Source organism: Ischnura elegans, chromosome 8 (assembly GCF_921293095.1).
Source record: "Ischnura elegans chromosome 8, ioIscEleg1.1, whole genome shotgun sequence".
Taxonomy (NCBI): domain Eukaryota; kingdom Metazoa; phylum Arthropoda; class Insecta; order Odonata; family Coenagrionidae; genus Ischnura; species Ischnura elegans.
In genome coordinates, this window is record NC_060253.1 from 93,645,105 (window position 1) to 93,661,004 (window position 15,900).

The 15,900-nt window shown below is 37.7% G+C and overlaps 1 protein-coding gene across 1 annotated transcript; it reads right to left on the reverse strand.

Moving 5' to 3' along the window:
• Window positions 1-8,351: 8,351 nt before the first annotated feature.
• Window positions 8,352-9,359, reverse strand: LOC124163705. Its single transcript, XM_046540771.1, has 3 exons — window positions 9,300-9,359; window positions 8,597-9,225; window positions 8,352-8,502 (listed from the first exon to the last, which is right to left on the reverse strand). The coding sequence occupies exons 2-3, from the start codon at window positions 9,097-9,099 to the stop codon at window positions 8,457-8,459; spliced, it is 549 nt and encodes a 182-aa protein (XP_046396727.1). The 5' UTR covers window positions 9,100-9,225; window positions 9,300-9,359; the 3' UTR covers window positions 8,352-8,456.
• Window positions 9,360-15,900: the final 6,541 nt, after the last annotated feature.

A 15,900-nucleotide genomic window follows, 5' to 3' on the forward strand; every position in this document is an offset into this window, starting at 1 on the left:
TGTAGCATAGGTAAAAATGCATAATGGATGTTCTATATAAACAATGGTTGGATGATAGGGTATTCTCATCATTTCATCTGCTTAAAAAACTAAGTACTAATATTTGTAAGGGCCGTGTGAAATTTGTTTTGGTGGCCGTGAGATGCCCTACTTTCTGCTGCTACAATAGGTTTTACTTGCTATTGTATAAGTTCTTGCAATATCTTCAATACCTGTGCGTACCATGTATTGTATATGCGCTATTGATTTTGAAAATATGACTGCATTTGAGCATCTAACGGCCATATAGGGTGTAGTTGGTATGCCGCGGCGTCTCTAGTTTTATGCCGGTGCATCTGAGGCCTTGTTTACGTTTATCAGATTCACTGATGGTGATGGAAAGGATCCCTATCCTCTGCATTCGTCAGCCTGGAAGCCAACCGTGCTTCACTTATGGATATTGACCGCTGCTTCAGGCCAAAGATACCAAGGGAAAGTATGAAAAAGTACAAAGTTAATTGCAGATCGGCTCAAAACTTCACGGAAAGAAAAGCCATTTGAATCTGAACACTAGTGATACGCATCGTGAAATTAGTCATTATCCTTCTTTAAAATGATTCTTGATTCGAAAATTTCACCCTCATAGGCTAAAAATAAAAAAAAAAGGCTTTGAGATTCTCGTACTTTGGCACTTATTCACAAAAAATTGACCAACGATAATAATCAACCAAAATCAATTTAAAATAATGGTTATTCCTGATTTTCTATTAATATTTTTTACGAATTTAATTTGAGAAATATAATGAATAGAAAAGGACAAAATATTTTTATAAATTTGTTTCGTGAATTAGGTACATTAATATTCAGAATTTACATATACTACCGTAATACTCATGAGAATTAAAAAATGTGCACGTGTGCAAAAATATAGTTTGGCAATATTTAGTAATCCTCGGAAAAAATGAGGAATTCTTCCAAAACGCTAGACCCTAATTTCATTGAAAATAAAAAAATATACAAAGAAATATTCAACAGTTTGTACAGCTTAAGGAAGATGGACTTTCATATTCTATGTAGCCATATAATCTATCGGATAATGGTTTGAAATATATTCCTATAATATTGGTGCTTGTCAAAAAATCGTCACCACGCATACGGCGAGAAATAAATGGAAACATTAAAATTGGGTTTATTATTAAAGTTTTACTTGAAATGCCACATATAGTCACACTCTTCTATGGAAGCTGCAGAAGTATACTCATTTAGGTAGGTCAACACAAAGGACCATTACATGCTCGGAATCTCAAATGATCCTTTCTGGGCGAGCTGGTGGTAGGAGATTCTTGTTTAGATCCCTCTTCCTTGATTATTCCACGACATATGATGCGAGATGAACGAATATTCCATGAGTAGGGCATTGTTGAATAGTGTGTGCCAATTACTAGGATAAATACCCAAAATGTTTATAATTGTTATAATAAGGACGCTTCTCTGCATTAATTTTTTAAGGTTTGAAAGGATGGAATTCTCACCATGGCCCTCTTATGTAAAACATTGATTGTTCTCAGGGGATACTTTTAAGTCTTGGGGAATGCATTTGCTCAATACCGGCCTCTAATTAAAACGATTTTTCGGAAGTCCTTTTTTTCTTCTCTATAAAGGACTTATCATTCATTCATTAATACCCTTAGCCCCTTTGAAAATTCCTCAATTTTCAATTCGCATTTCTTTTCCATTGGCCGCTGCATTAAAGTAATTTGACCATCATGTAAGCGTGTTAATTTAAAGTTAATTTCGTGTACCTCTAAATTTTTTACTCGCATTTACTGGGATAAATTACTAGTTTATTTAACATGATACATAAAAAAACCATAGGTATTTACATGAATATGCCCTCCTCAGTGCGGACTACTCTTTAGGAGAAGTCCGTTAACCTTTAAAACCAGTAGCGAGGGCGAGCCAACGTTACGAACTGATAAAATAGTCATCTTTATCCAAGCCGTTTAAAGGCAGCTAAGAGAGGCCGGCCAATTGGTCTCAAAGGGTCATAAGGCGGACTAGTGGCTTCGTATAATAAGCGGCGCCCTGTAATTAATTGGATGCGGCGGCCAATGCTCTCAGCCCGCCCCTTGCAAGAAATATCTGCTCTGGGATCCGCCCAACGGTCCGTCGCCGTGGAGCGCGCGATAATGGAATCGAGTTCCTTTTTTTCCATTTTCCAAGTTTCGGGAAGTTTGCCGAGTGGTTTAATGGCGCATGCTGGAAGTTTTAGGGTGGGAAAAGTTTTTTTAAATCCTGTTCACGAGGTCACGGATTGGTTCTCACCTCCGGGATGCTTTAAACGGAGCCATTGTTTTGTTAGACTATGGTTCTCACAGAGTATTGATGTAAAATTCCTGGTTACTGACAGATATAGCTATATTTACGGGATATATCACCGTTTGAATAGCTACATATCAAAAATACAATGTGCTGAATGTTTTATGCGACAAACTTCAATGGAAAACCTGTAATGCACAAAAAAGGCAGTAGAGGCGGATTTTATTAACCAATGGTTGCATGGAATGACAAATTAATCTTGCGGAAGCATATTCTTGGTCTTTTGCGGTCCTTATATCTATATTATATGTATTGAAAGACTTTAAAAATATTGTACATGCTATTTGAGCTTCTGAATTTTCTCAACGTGGGTATTCCTCTAGTCCTTGGGCTAGTGGGTAAATAATATATGGGTATTTGCTTGCATTTTCTAATGGACCCATATCACTACTCCTTGGTGATACTTCGGCGGAACTACCGGAATTTCTATAATTTTATGTGTACAGTAGCTACTTTTTCACGCACATACTTCAGAAATATTCTGCATCGATTTTTTCACTAATGCTCGATTGCCACAGGAGAGATGGTCTTAATTCCTCTCGTTAATGTCACATCAAGGAAATCTAGTCAGTGATGTCATGGCAAAATTAGCAGTGTCGGAACGAACTTTCCTTAACTTTTTTTTGAAGAGAAATATTACTCTGTGTGTTTTTTCCAAGATATTATTTTCATTTTGTTACATTTTTTTTGTCTTGGGTACGAATATATATGTTAGAAATTTTGGAGCAACAAAATTGATAAAAGTGATATTTGATTGTTACGTCATTTGTTAACCTGTGCCGGAACGGCGCTCCGTCACCATGTCACCACTGAATCTAGGGATTGTATCAACGGGACTTCCAGGGTCCCCAAACACCAGCTAATTGAATGCCCGTGTGATCATGCTTATTGTAAGAGTTATGCAGTCTTGGCCATTTGATGAAATTTATATCATATGTGTAATTTTATACATTTTGATGAAATGGACACATTAAGTACTAAACTACATCTAGATGTAATTATTCATTGTAGGTTTGTGCAGTCAATGTGCCATGAAGTGCTTCTGTGAATCTGTGCAAGTAACATGGCAATTATTTTCTCTAATAGGAAGTATTTTCTAAATTTTTAATCATGAACAAATAAATTCTTTTTAAGATTATTTAAGTGCATTCGGCAAAGATCTCTCATAGAATACCGGTTGTTTAATGCAGAAAACAAGTAATTTTATGGGCTTGGTAACAAATTGTACAGTTGAGAAAAAATAAAAAGAATTACCTGCATTATGAAAATAAAACTGTTTGAATTTTTTTCTAGTCGTGGCTTTGTTTTTGTTGGTATTTATTTTCAATAAATCTACCCCGGAAATAATCCCTCTGATACTTAATTTATATTTTATTCAAATTTTACACCGTTTTAAATGCTCCAGTTGTGTAGCCAGAGCGTTTTGAGTATCGCATAATGCAGTTTACATAACGCTTTAAATGTAGAATTTAATTAAAAATATCAACTGCATTCGAAGAAGCTAGATGAAAATTTAAAACAAAATAATATCGCACAGCTGTAGATTAGCCGGTTAATTTTGGAAATGAGGCCTGAACAAATCACAAATTTACTTACATGCGTTTTATATAAAAACAAAGTCATAATGTAGCAAAAGATCTTAAATATCATTGATGACATTATATATTACCAACTTACAAAAAAGTATATTCACTCTATACCCAAGATTGTGGTGCATGCGTTAAGTCGAAATCTTATATTTTATGGATTTTAATCCAGTGTATAGGAGTATCTAGCTATATTCGGAATTAAATACTATCCTAGCGCCCGATTTCAAGTACGACTGACTTCTTTAGTGCGAATAATCCACCTCATCTCCATTGCGGTCAAACTCAGCGGTTCCCATTTTGTGCATCGCGGCCACTCTTAACAAAGGCCACGGGCGATAAAAAGAAGCAGCGGTTATCCTCTGATGCTGCAGCGGGGCGGGCGGCCTCTGAACCCTCCCCAGTCTGTCCCATTGACCTCCTTTGCCTCTGCATACACTCTTTTGTTTTACGTATTCTCCCCGCCAGCACTCTTCCGATGACGTTCTCACGATTTTCGGCGTCGAACTCTTTAGCAAGGATTTCCCACCTAGTTTTAGTCAACTTGATCAGTAATATCTCCGAGGGTTGTTTTTACTAATTATTAAAATGAAATTATTAGTTTTTTTCTGACTTCTATATAAAATATTAAATTTGACTCTTGAAGTGTAGGTATTTAAATTGAAATTCTATTTTTGACGACATTTCGGTTTATTTATGCAACATCATCACGTCTAGAAATGAAAATGAGGATATGATTTTGATAGCCTTGTAATTCTTCAACGTAACTCATTATTTTGTTTTCATATCAGCATTATATTGGGGTAACAAGGGAGGAATGGGACAGTGTCCCACTCCTTCCAAGCACTATTATTTTAAAAAGTTTTATTGTATAAGGCATTTTAATTTTTATAATTAGGTAATTATGACTTATAAGTGATCCAGAATGGTATCAGCTAAAAAATTCAGATATGGTACCAGTGCCAAATTGTACCATTCTGGAAGCTGTGAAGATGGTGTGTGATGAAGGAACAGTATGAGGGAGGTAGCAAGAGTAAAGAATTCATCAAAATCTGCATAATTAAGACATGCAGTGAAAGCATTTGCTTCCAAGGACAATGATAGTGTAATTTTTAGAAGTAATCTGATATTTGAAATGGTTTTCCTCTTTTGTACTACTCAGAGAAAGATTGTAGTAATGAATATGATAATGAATATAGTGTAGAATTCATGCGGCAAAGGGGAGCCATTTCTAAATTTTTCTCCTCAACATGACGACATTAGTTTCATGGAGGAAAAAGATATTTTTCTGAAAATGAATTCTCCAATTTTGTTTAAAGGCACTGAATGAGTGAAATCCGTATTTACATGTACTACTATTGCAATATAGCGTATAAATATGATAAATAATAACTACAATATCTACTATTTGTGTATTTTTAAGCAATCGTTTATTTTTTCGTACCATTTTTGCACATTTACATTAATGACCCATTCCTCCCACTTAACCGTTCCATTTCTCCCGGATTGAGGGATGACTGAAAAAATGTCACACGTTTAGAAAATGCTTATTTCCGCATTACTCACCCATTATAATTTCTCGAGAAACTTTTTAAGGAATTAAGAAAGGTCAAGGTAGGAAAGGAAAGCAAAAAAATTGAATTAGGCCGCTAATATTTTCACAAAAAATTGTATTCCAAAATGTGTTCCAATCCTCCCTATTCTCCTCCACTCATCTTATTTTCCCGCCCTGATGATAGATTATAAATGCGCCGAAACTTCAGCAAAAATTGCATTTTGATTTATATACTTACGCTCCAATATTCAAATTTATATTTGCTAGTTATTCATTGCCCGCTTAGGCATATGCCTGACGGATCGGTTCGCAGGCTATGTGACTAATTTCAAAATCCTCAGAGATCGAGTTGCAGTTTTCCGCGGCGTTGATTCGCGGCTGTATTTGTGAGTTTCTCCGCGTGGATCTTATTCTCGCGGTGAAGATGTATCGACCTGAGGACGGTGGTTAAAACAAAACTTAAACTGACTCCACTAAATTTGGGCGCATGCGTTGAAAGCCAGAGGCCATGGAGACATTCTCAGGGATCTCGAAAATTATCTAGGCGATAACGCTGATAAAGAGAGTTGTAGTTTTCTGCGGTGTTGATTTTCGGTATAAGAACCTACATTTGAAGTATGTTCGTATGCGGAAGTAAGGCACGGACAGTGACAGCAGCGGAGAGAGCAAGGATAGAGGCCTTAGAAATGTGGTGCTACAGAAGAATGATGAGGATCAAATGGATGGACCGAATTAGTAATGAGGAAGTCCTAAGAAGAGTAGAAGAGAAGAGAAGCCTCATGAAAACTTTAATAAGAAGACGGAACAACCTTATAGGCCACATCTTGAGACCTGATGGCCTGATTAAGACAATCGTCGAGAACTATTAGATGACGAGAACGGAAAAGGAAGATATCGAATGAAATATATTGAAGAGGTTAAGAAGGGTGTGAAAGAGAAGAAATACGCCGGTGTGGAAAGACTAGATGATAGGAGAATTGAGCGGAGAGCTGCGTCAAACTAGTATGTGGACTATTGACCTGTTACAATGATGATGATGAATAGAAGAGACATTCCCAGAGAACTGATGACTAATTTAGACTATGACGCATAACATGAGGAACCCAAAAATAGAGGTCAGGGATTGCACTATTTGAACTTCACCCCTTGCACCACTTCCATTTCAAGATAAATGTTTAGGTGAATCAAAAAATGATGTAGAAATTTGGGGAGTGTTTCAAGTTTCAAGCTTGATGCAGTGAAAATTTTCGTATTGAAATAAATACTTGAAAATTTTCACGATTATAAAAATTTGTTACGACATAGGTTTCAATGTTACTACATTTTCACCTTGAAGATGATGTACTTACATTGAAACCTTGGTCATAATCAATTTTATAATCGTGGAAAATTGGAATTATTTATTTTAATCTGGTTAGTATTCGGTGTAGAATGGTAAAAAGAGGTGGTAGATGATAGGGGTAGTAACGAGGGGAAAGCCGTAAGGAAAGGAGTGAAACTCCTAGCGGGTTGGATCTGTTGGCTCGTTAGTATGGCGGAGATTTGGCAATGTTAGGGCGCCCAGAAAACAGTCGGAGTGGAAGAATCCAAATCCGTGTCCTAACTCATTTTCCATTAGGAGGCATGGATTTGGGAGGCCAAATTTTGGGTAGCCAACCCAAAACGGAGTGTGAATTGAGGCATCCTAACGAAGGTGTTGCCCTCTGCTGGGCACGAAGCCAATAAAAAATAAATCTAAATTCGCTCCCTAATGCCGCCTAACGAATTGAGACACCCTTATACGATGGCATCGTGCCCAAATCCAGGGATTTGGGTACCCAACTAGCGAATTGTGACACAGCTTAAGTCGGGAGATGCACCAACAGCCTGTCACGAAATAGGCTACGGCAACTTGCCTTCCCTGCTTTTTATAGCTCCGGACCAATTATTGTTTGTGACAAAGGTATGAAATCTTTCCGACTGTATAGGGAATTGGCCTCTCATTCAACTTTCGGATCGATGACGGGCACGGATCCAGCCTTCCTGGGATTAGGCACACCAAGCGCCTCTAACCTGCCCGCTGGCGCCGATCCCAACTTGACCGTTATATCGCTTAGCTATCCGTTAAGCCACTGCACATGACATCGATTGTATCTCCGCGTACTGAATGCTTCATCCACAGTTAAACCTTTCTATGCACCTTCGGCATCGAGCAATCGCATACCTGAACTATGAGTCTATTTCACCAGTGAGATTTTGTCGGTATGCATGCTGAAATGAACGGAAAAAGTGGATAATCAGTTTGTAATATTGGAGTCGCTTTTGCTCGTTTTCTCTTCATATAGAAACACTAACTTTCTGCCTTAAGCAATAACTCTTTTCCTCTCATTTAATATGTGAAGTAATTTTTGAAAATATACTTAACTACGTCCTTTTTTGGTTATTTTGCCAGTTCGCATCGTTTTTGTCTGCCTTTTTTTTCTTGAGGTTTCTTGAAATGGCTTTTTCGATGGACTCGAACTTACTGAAATTGAATCCTAGGAATACCAAACAGGCTTGGATTCCAGGCTTTCTGACTGTTACAAAATGAGGACTAAAGGCTGCCACAGTAGGGTGGCCCAAAAAAAACTTTTTTTTTGAAAGTTTGTGGGGCGACTTCATTTTATGGTGCAATTTCATGTATAAACGACCCACAAAAAAATTCGGCTCGATTGCACAATATTTGACCCTGCCGAAACGCGTTTAAACATTTTCGGCTAGGATGTAAGGCATTTTGCCTACTTTACAGGGGCCATTTTCCGTTTTCTCCGGTATTTGCTGCAGAAATTGTTGTTAAATAGAATAAATACAATACTTGTTGATAAAAATTATTATTACAAATCAGTTATTTTATTATTAATTCGTTAAAAATGGTTTACATAAAATTTACAACCTTTTTTTTCCGTACTTATCGAACATTCTTCTGTGCTTCTGCACCACTAATAGCAAATGCTGTCTCTCACGTTCATTACAGGTAAGGTTTTTCTGTAACAGATATTTTTTGATGAGGGACACACCCCTTTCGGCGGTGTCATTGACGACTTTAATATGTTTTATAACATTAAATCCTTTCAGGTACCTTTCATCGAAAATCCAATCTTCGGGGTCTCTTGACAAAAAGCCTTGATCAATGCCCGTAATGTCGAAGAAACGTCGAGAATTAGAGGAAACGAAATCGCTCAATTCCAAATCCTTAATGCCACAATTGGGAGGAAGTTGCGCTCGAGGGCTGCAAACATGCACTTCCTTTAAAAAAGAGTTGACCATCGCCCTCTTACAAGGCAATGAAACATTGGGATCAAACAAAGATAAGCAAACTAATGTTTCTGATAAATACCATAAATGGTTGCAAAATTTTTTTAATGCTGCTTGGTAGTGTTTCTCTTCTCTACTAGCCAACGTTTTCAGAAGTTCAAGATCACGGGCTGGCGCACTAAATGCCACTGGACATGTGTACCAGGACTTAATGTACACGGAAGCTACAAAACAACATATTTGAAACACGTTGTCACTCTCTTTGGTTGAAAGGTTCAATTGCTTTCCAAACATCCATACTTTGAATGAATAGATTGCCTTTGCCATCCACCGCGACTTGCTGATGGAGCCAGGCTTCTTAAACTGATAGGCTGTGGTTCCTGGAACTGAACCACCCAAGAAAATAATAACCAACTCCAGAAGTTCCCTGTAGTCGTCACGCGGCTGAAATACCTGGAAATAAAGAAATAATGATCAATGAAGGTGGAAATAGATGTGGGTGTATAAAATGTGAGGTAGTTTCTTACCTTAAGTTGGTTGCAGCAAAATATAATGATTTCTTTTTTGTCGTTGATCTTCCGCAAACTACCCCGTGCTGTCGCTGCAGTGCGGTACCGCGCTGTAAGCATAGTAAAAATAAAAGTTTAGTTAATGTCCCTGCATACGTGGAAATATATTAGCAAGCGTTTCAAAATACCTTTGTCGATATTTTTCCAATTATCCTTTAGACAATCAACAAATGGTAAAGTTGCCTTCTTAGAAACACTTATCAATGAATCAAATACAGCAGCGAGGACTAGTTCAAGTATATGGTGTTTGCAAGCAAGCTCCAGCAGCTCTTTTCCCAGTTTTCGCTGAATATGAACACAGGCTCCATTTACTCGTCCACTATTCACGGTTGTGGTATCGAAGACGAGGCCTATAACTCGCTCCTGAAGTTCCCAACTTGTCAAATATTCAACCACTGCAGTAGCTTCCTGAATCCCAGTGCCCCTTTTCAATTCCGGAACGCCAAGAAGCTGCTCAACTCCTTCTCCAGATACCAAAATTGGCAACCGATCAGCATTGCCTTCTGCATCTAAAGGAAGGAACGAAACCGCAATAAATGGTCTGATGTGCCTACAGACTATGCAAGATATTGAAAATAAATAATGGATAGGACAAATAAATTACGATAAATACCTTCACTGCTGGGCATTAGCTTTCCATCCCAATGGACGACCAAAGGAACATCCGGAGTGAACTCTTGTTTAATCATAATTGCCATTTCCTCTCTACATTCCGACCTTTTTCGATGTAATTGTGAGCGGGAAGAAACTATCTGCACCTCCTTCTCAGCAAAACCCAAAGATTTCGCTGTGGCCTGAGCAACCGCTTTTATTAGCATGGATCCCCCACCGGAAGACGTCAGAGTTCGATCTAACGCAGCAGATACCATTGAGTCATTTACAATGTGAACCTTGCGCTTCTTAGGCTTGCTCGGTGTAAAGTCTGTAAAATGTGTAGTGCAACAAAAATTATATGACCTATATAAATAAAATTATTCATAAATTTTAGCTTGATAATTCATACATACAAAACTACATACCATCATCGGTGTCTTCAGCCGTGCTCGTATCGGAAGCCTCGGAAGAAACATGGTTTTTAAAGAGCTCATTCGTCTCCTTTGTACTTCGTTCTTTCGCCTTCTCCGCTGCAAGTTCCTTCTGATGATTCCTTTTACGATTGTTTTCCTGCATGGCGCACCATTCCTTATCGATGCCGCCCATATACCCAATGCGGTCACTTTGCATGCTCACGTAAAATTGGCGGTCATCATCTATTTTAATGAGCTCCATAGCTTTCTTATGACCAATGTCGAGCAGCCTGTCCAGCTTGGATGTAAATAATTGTCTCTTCATATCACTCTTCCTGCATTTGAGGCCCTTATCTTTTCCTAACCTCCTATATTCCCTATACACGTTTAATAGTTTCTTAATAGCATCACGGGCGTTTTGAGTTGGGATGTTTACTTCTGCCCAAAATTCCAGCAATGCGCTCCCCGTGTGTCTGGCGACGTCTTTGGATTTAGCAGTGCCCGGCGTGGAGTGCAGTCTAGCAAAGAAACTCTTCAAAACTTCTCGCAATGTAGGAAGTTTCCCATTTCTCGGCAAGTTTTCATCGAAACAGTCACCAACGAGCCAAATATTGGTATTCCTCCTAGTGATACGCCTATAACTCTTCTCAGCCATTTCGAAGTAAAATCACACAAACTCCTAGAAAAATAACTCAGAGACACACGGTTTCACCTCTGAAAACATGAACTGCTTTCACGAATGCTACCGCTTGTTTTGTCACTGGAGTCTTCAGGGGCGGGAGAGTCGCGCAACAATATAGCTGTGATCATGAAGTGCCGTTGTCTTCTTGCATCGTCGTAGGACAATGATGCCGCCTTGCAACATTGTTCTAATGAAGCATTGACTGAGTTTACTTTTGCCGCCAAACGATAACCGTGCTGCTTTGAACGCTTTCTTGATTACCTTTTTATCCAATTATAACGAGAATAAGCGAAATCTATCATGCCGTAGAAGGCTTTTTGTCAAGAGACCCCGAAGATTGGCTTTTCGATGAAAGGTACCTGAAAGGATTTAATGTTATAAAACATATTAAAGTCGTCAATGACACCGCCGAAAGGGGTGTGTCCCTCATCAAAAAATATGTTATAAGTACGGAAAAAAAAGGTTGTAAATTTTATGTAAACCATTTTTAACGAATTAATAATAAAATAACTGATTTGTAATAATAATTTTTATCAACAAGTATTGTATTTATTCTATTTAACAACAATTTCTGCAGCAAATACCGGAGAAAACGGAAAATAGCCCCTGTAAAGTAGGCAAAATGCCTTACATCCTAGCCGAAAATGTTTAAACGCGTTTCGGCAGGGTCAAATATTGTGCAATCGAGCCGAATTTTTTTGTGGGTCGTTTATACATGAAATTGCACCATAAAATGAAGTCGCCCCACAAACTTTCAAAAAAAAGTTTTTTTTGGGCCACCCTACTGCCACAGTCACTTTGGAGCCATTTAAAAGCTTCTCGGCTGTGTTCAAATTCCTCATTGCCATCGTACTTTCGACTCCAAAATAGCAAGAACAAGTAGAGGCATTAGACATTGTAATAGATAAAAAAATCGTGTTTCGACAATTTTCCTAGGCTTTCAGACGATTTTAGAGGGGGTAGATTCTATGACTATTTGTCAATCTCGTCTCGTTCACCACAAAAATTTCTATGATCAATCAGTCAATCAATCATTGGTTGGAAGTGGATTTTATACTTTATAGACTAATGTCCTTGGAACATGACCATGGGCGCCGAATTACCTTAAACTAATTCTACTGCTATTAAGGACGAATGTATGGTGCGTAATTGCATACCTAGGTTCTGGTAACTATGCTAAAAATAGAGATGTAACATTTTATTTTTGTGCACCTAAGCATAGGCAATGGAATTTATTGCTTTGAGCTATTCAGTTTTACTTATTATTTCAGATTTTTGTTGAATAATTTTCCTGAGAAATCGTAAGACGTATCAATTATCCGCATTAATGATGAATTTGGTTTCTGTACTGAGTGGTTTCTAATGGAGCCTGAATGCTTAGGATTAGACGGGAATGAGTAAAAGCCTCATATGAATTTATGGTTTCCTCCTAAAGTTTGAACATTGTTCAGTTCACAACTGCTCTAAATTTCTGCATTTAGCGATCATTCGCTGTGCTTTTGAGGGAAATGAAATTAAGATGCAATCCATCTACCTCTTTCGCTCATAATTAATTTTCAGAGCCTAAGGCGGCAAAATAAAAGTGCGTAATTCGTCAAGGAAACATCTTAAAGCCCGCGGATATCGGTGTGCAAACGGTGTCGTCGCAAAGACCAAATTGACCTCACACTTGCTTCGGTGAAAAAGTGAATAGTGCAGCCGGTTTGAACTTGTGTGGGCTTCGAATTACCCATTAAATCTCTTGCTTACTTCGTCGATTTTGGCTGTGGGTTTGTTGTCTGGTGTGAAAGGTGTTGTTTCAATAAAAGAGTCAGTGTATAATTGAAGATGGGGAATTAAAGTCGAAATCAATATTGTTGGCATTGGTGCCTTATCATGCAATTAATTTTATTCCTCCTAAAGCACATGCAAACAGATTTGTAATACAGTTTGAATTCCTGTTGATAGTGGATAATCAATCCTTTTCTAGTTGAATATTTAATTCAAAATAAAAACAGAATTTTCCGTTGATTTAACGGGGATTGAAATGCAACTTCTAGGATTCGTGCTTATCTGAAGGTAAAAATCATACGGTTTACTTTTTTACTAATAGTTTATTTCCGCTTAAAAATCTCTCAGTTTTCGGTTATTGATCCATTGAATCACGTCGGAATTACCGAATTGAGACTATCCAATTCAGGGGCTTGTTACCTATGAGTTATGAATTTATGGAATATTTTTATCTTTTATCCCACGTATTTGCTAGACACGTGCCTTAAATTCGTACGCATGAGGAGTATTACCTTACATCCTATCTTTTAATACGTTGGCAGCTATACGTCTGTGGTTGCAGTCAATAATTCTCATTTCCCAAGTTAGCTGGAAGAAGGTTGAATTGAAGGTTCGTCCCTTGAACTGGGAAGTTCTGTGTGGTTGAGAAAATTAGCTAAATGCCCTTAGGTCCCAAAATTAATTACTTAGGCGTGAGAGTGCCGTTCGCATGCTTCTTCTGGATGCTATCAATAAGGATCTTCAATTTAAGTTTCCTAAATTACACCCCGAACAGGAGGTAAGTTGGCATTTGGCTATTAGCTTTCTTCTCTGGTAAAAATGCATACTTAAAGGGAAAACACCTCGCATGTCCATGTCCTTCATCACATCTTTTAAAATTTCATGAAAATAATTTGTCATCATTGGAATTGTCATATTCGGAGTGAGACCGTTTCTTGGTAATGCCAATATTATTTCAAATGATAGATAAGGTAATAAAAAAAATGAGTCCACGTGGAAGTAACCTGGAAACCAACCGTCATGTATAAAGTAGAATAAGCGAGCGAAACTAAATGAGAATCAAAATAAATATTTTTAACTGTATATTTTTTTCAGTAAAGTTGCCAGTTATTATTTTACGATGATATAGCAGTATTGCATTCATAACTTTTGCGATTAACGACGGAAGCATTATTTTCCAGTTTTCCGAGGAATTTCATTCGCTTATCACGTTATGATCCACTTCATCGCTCAAATTTAACCGAACTTTCTCCTTGAGCTTGATAGATTATTATTTTCCAATTAATCCCTCGTTAAAGAACCAGGAATAAAGTTATTCATCTCACCTTGCATGTTAATACAATCAACTTGTTATGCGCCGTAGGATAACCTGTTGTTCCATCCTTAAATGTGGTCATGATAACTTAAAAATTTCCCAACTAGTTTCTAAATGAAAGCTAATCTGAAGTTAGTATTTAAAATTCAGTTTAAATATGTCGAATGTATTTTGCTTCTTCGCCTTGTACCTTTATCTTCAAGTGTGCGAAGTAATCTTTCGGTTCTCGAGTGAGCCAGATGGTGAACTCACTGAGGATTTTCTTCATGGCTGAGGGAATAGGAAAGGCACTCGTGGAATAGTGACCTAATTAGCTAGGAAGTAGAAATTTAAGAGCTCTCAAGGCGTTTCCGCTACGCCTGCTGCATTAGAACGGAAAGAGACTTCCTCCCCTCAGTAATTTGTTCATCTCCGACCCTGTCCCTGAGGGGAAGAACATCATTTACTTGGTGAGTGCTTGCGAGATCTACTGGTCATACTTAGCAATTGTAGTAATTGCCGACTTTTCCTGTAAGGAGCTTAAATTTTGCATTGGTAATCTATGATCCTTTTGTGAAATGTTGTTCATGTTAATCATCGCGACTAATTTATAAAACTAGTACGTACTTCATAGATGATTTTGCGTGCATTGTGTAGTATCAATTAACTGTGTTATTAGAATTTACTTATTTTTGGAATTCTATGTTTGAGTGTTATTTGAGTATTTTTAGTGTCTTTTTGTGCATGGAACAATTATATTAGCATGGAGAGATTGGAAAACTTTATTTTTTTCATAGCTTTTAAATTAATTGTTGGTAACGAGGGCTCTTATAATGTTTAAATAGACTTTAAATTGGTGTTTTTAAGAGATGAGGGCAATTTAAGCTGGGTAAATGTACTATTTACCACCGAATAAGCGACAAGCGAAATAATTCCACACATTCAGGTGCGAGGGGGCAGTTTATATTTATGGACTATATTTCAGTGCGAGTAGATTTGGTTTGAGGTTTCCAAGGACTTCACTCGGGATTTGAACTCAGAACTCCTCAATTTGTTGCTAGCGCTCTTTCCACTGGACAACTTTGCACTTTTTAAAAGGACAGTAGACTGTACCGCTCTATCCTATCCACTGCGTATTTTAATATGACCCTTAATGTTAGTATTTTATAGATCTCTGAAAGGATCAGGACTGATTTTCTAATGATAATGAGGTGACCTTCGCATTAACAGGAATTTATGATCGTTTTCCCAATTCCTCTGTTGACTTTGTTGCGGCTGTTTCTTATTTGCAGTGCTTCCTGAAAAATACATTATTTTAAAATATTAGTATTTCGCCCCGATTACCGAGTTCTTAACGTCAATATCGAGTCCTCGTGCAGCATATTAAGTGACTGTTAATTTATCTCGGCGACCTGAACATAGGTACTGCGACAATATGATAATTAACTCACGTGCTTATTGTTCGGCCTGTCCACCCTCGTATGGCTGGAATTTTCAACAAAATAACTGTAATAGTAATATCCAGGAATAAGGAGGGAACGGGCCAGAATTTTCCTCACGTACCACCGTTCCAATGCGTGAAGCTATACATTCATGTGAAATATTCCAGGATTTATCTCAGGCAAGGGAGAAGACACGTCGGCTTTGATTAAAAATCAATGCGTATGTAGCCACAAAAGCATTAGCAATTCATACATGAATCGCAACATTTTTATCAAATTAATTAGGAATGATATTTTAAGAAAGATGAGGTTGAAGTAGTATGTAGGTTATAGAATGCGACGATTGAGGCCATTTTGCATTACT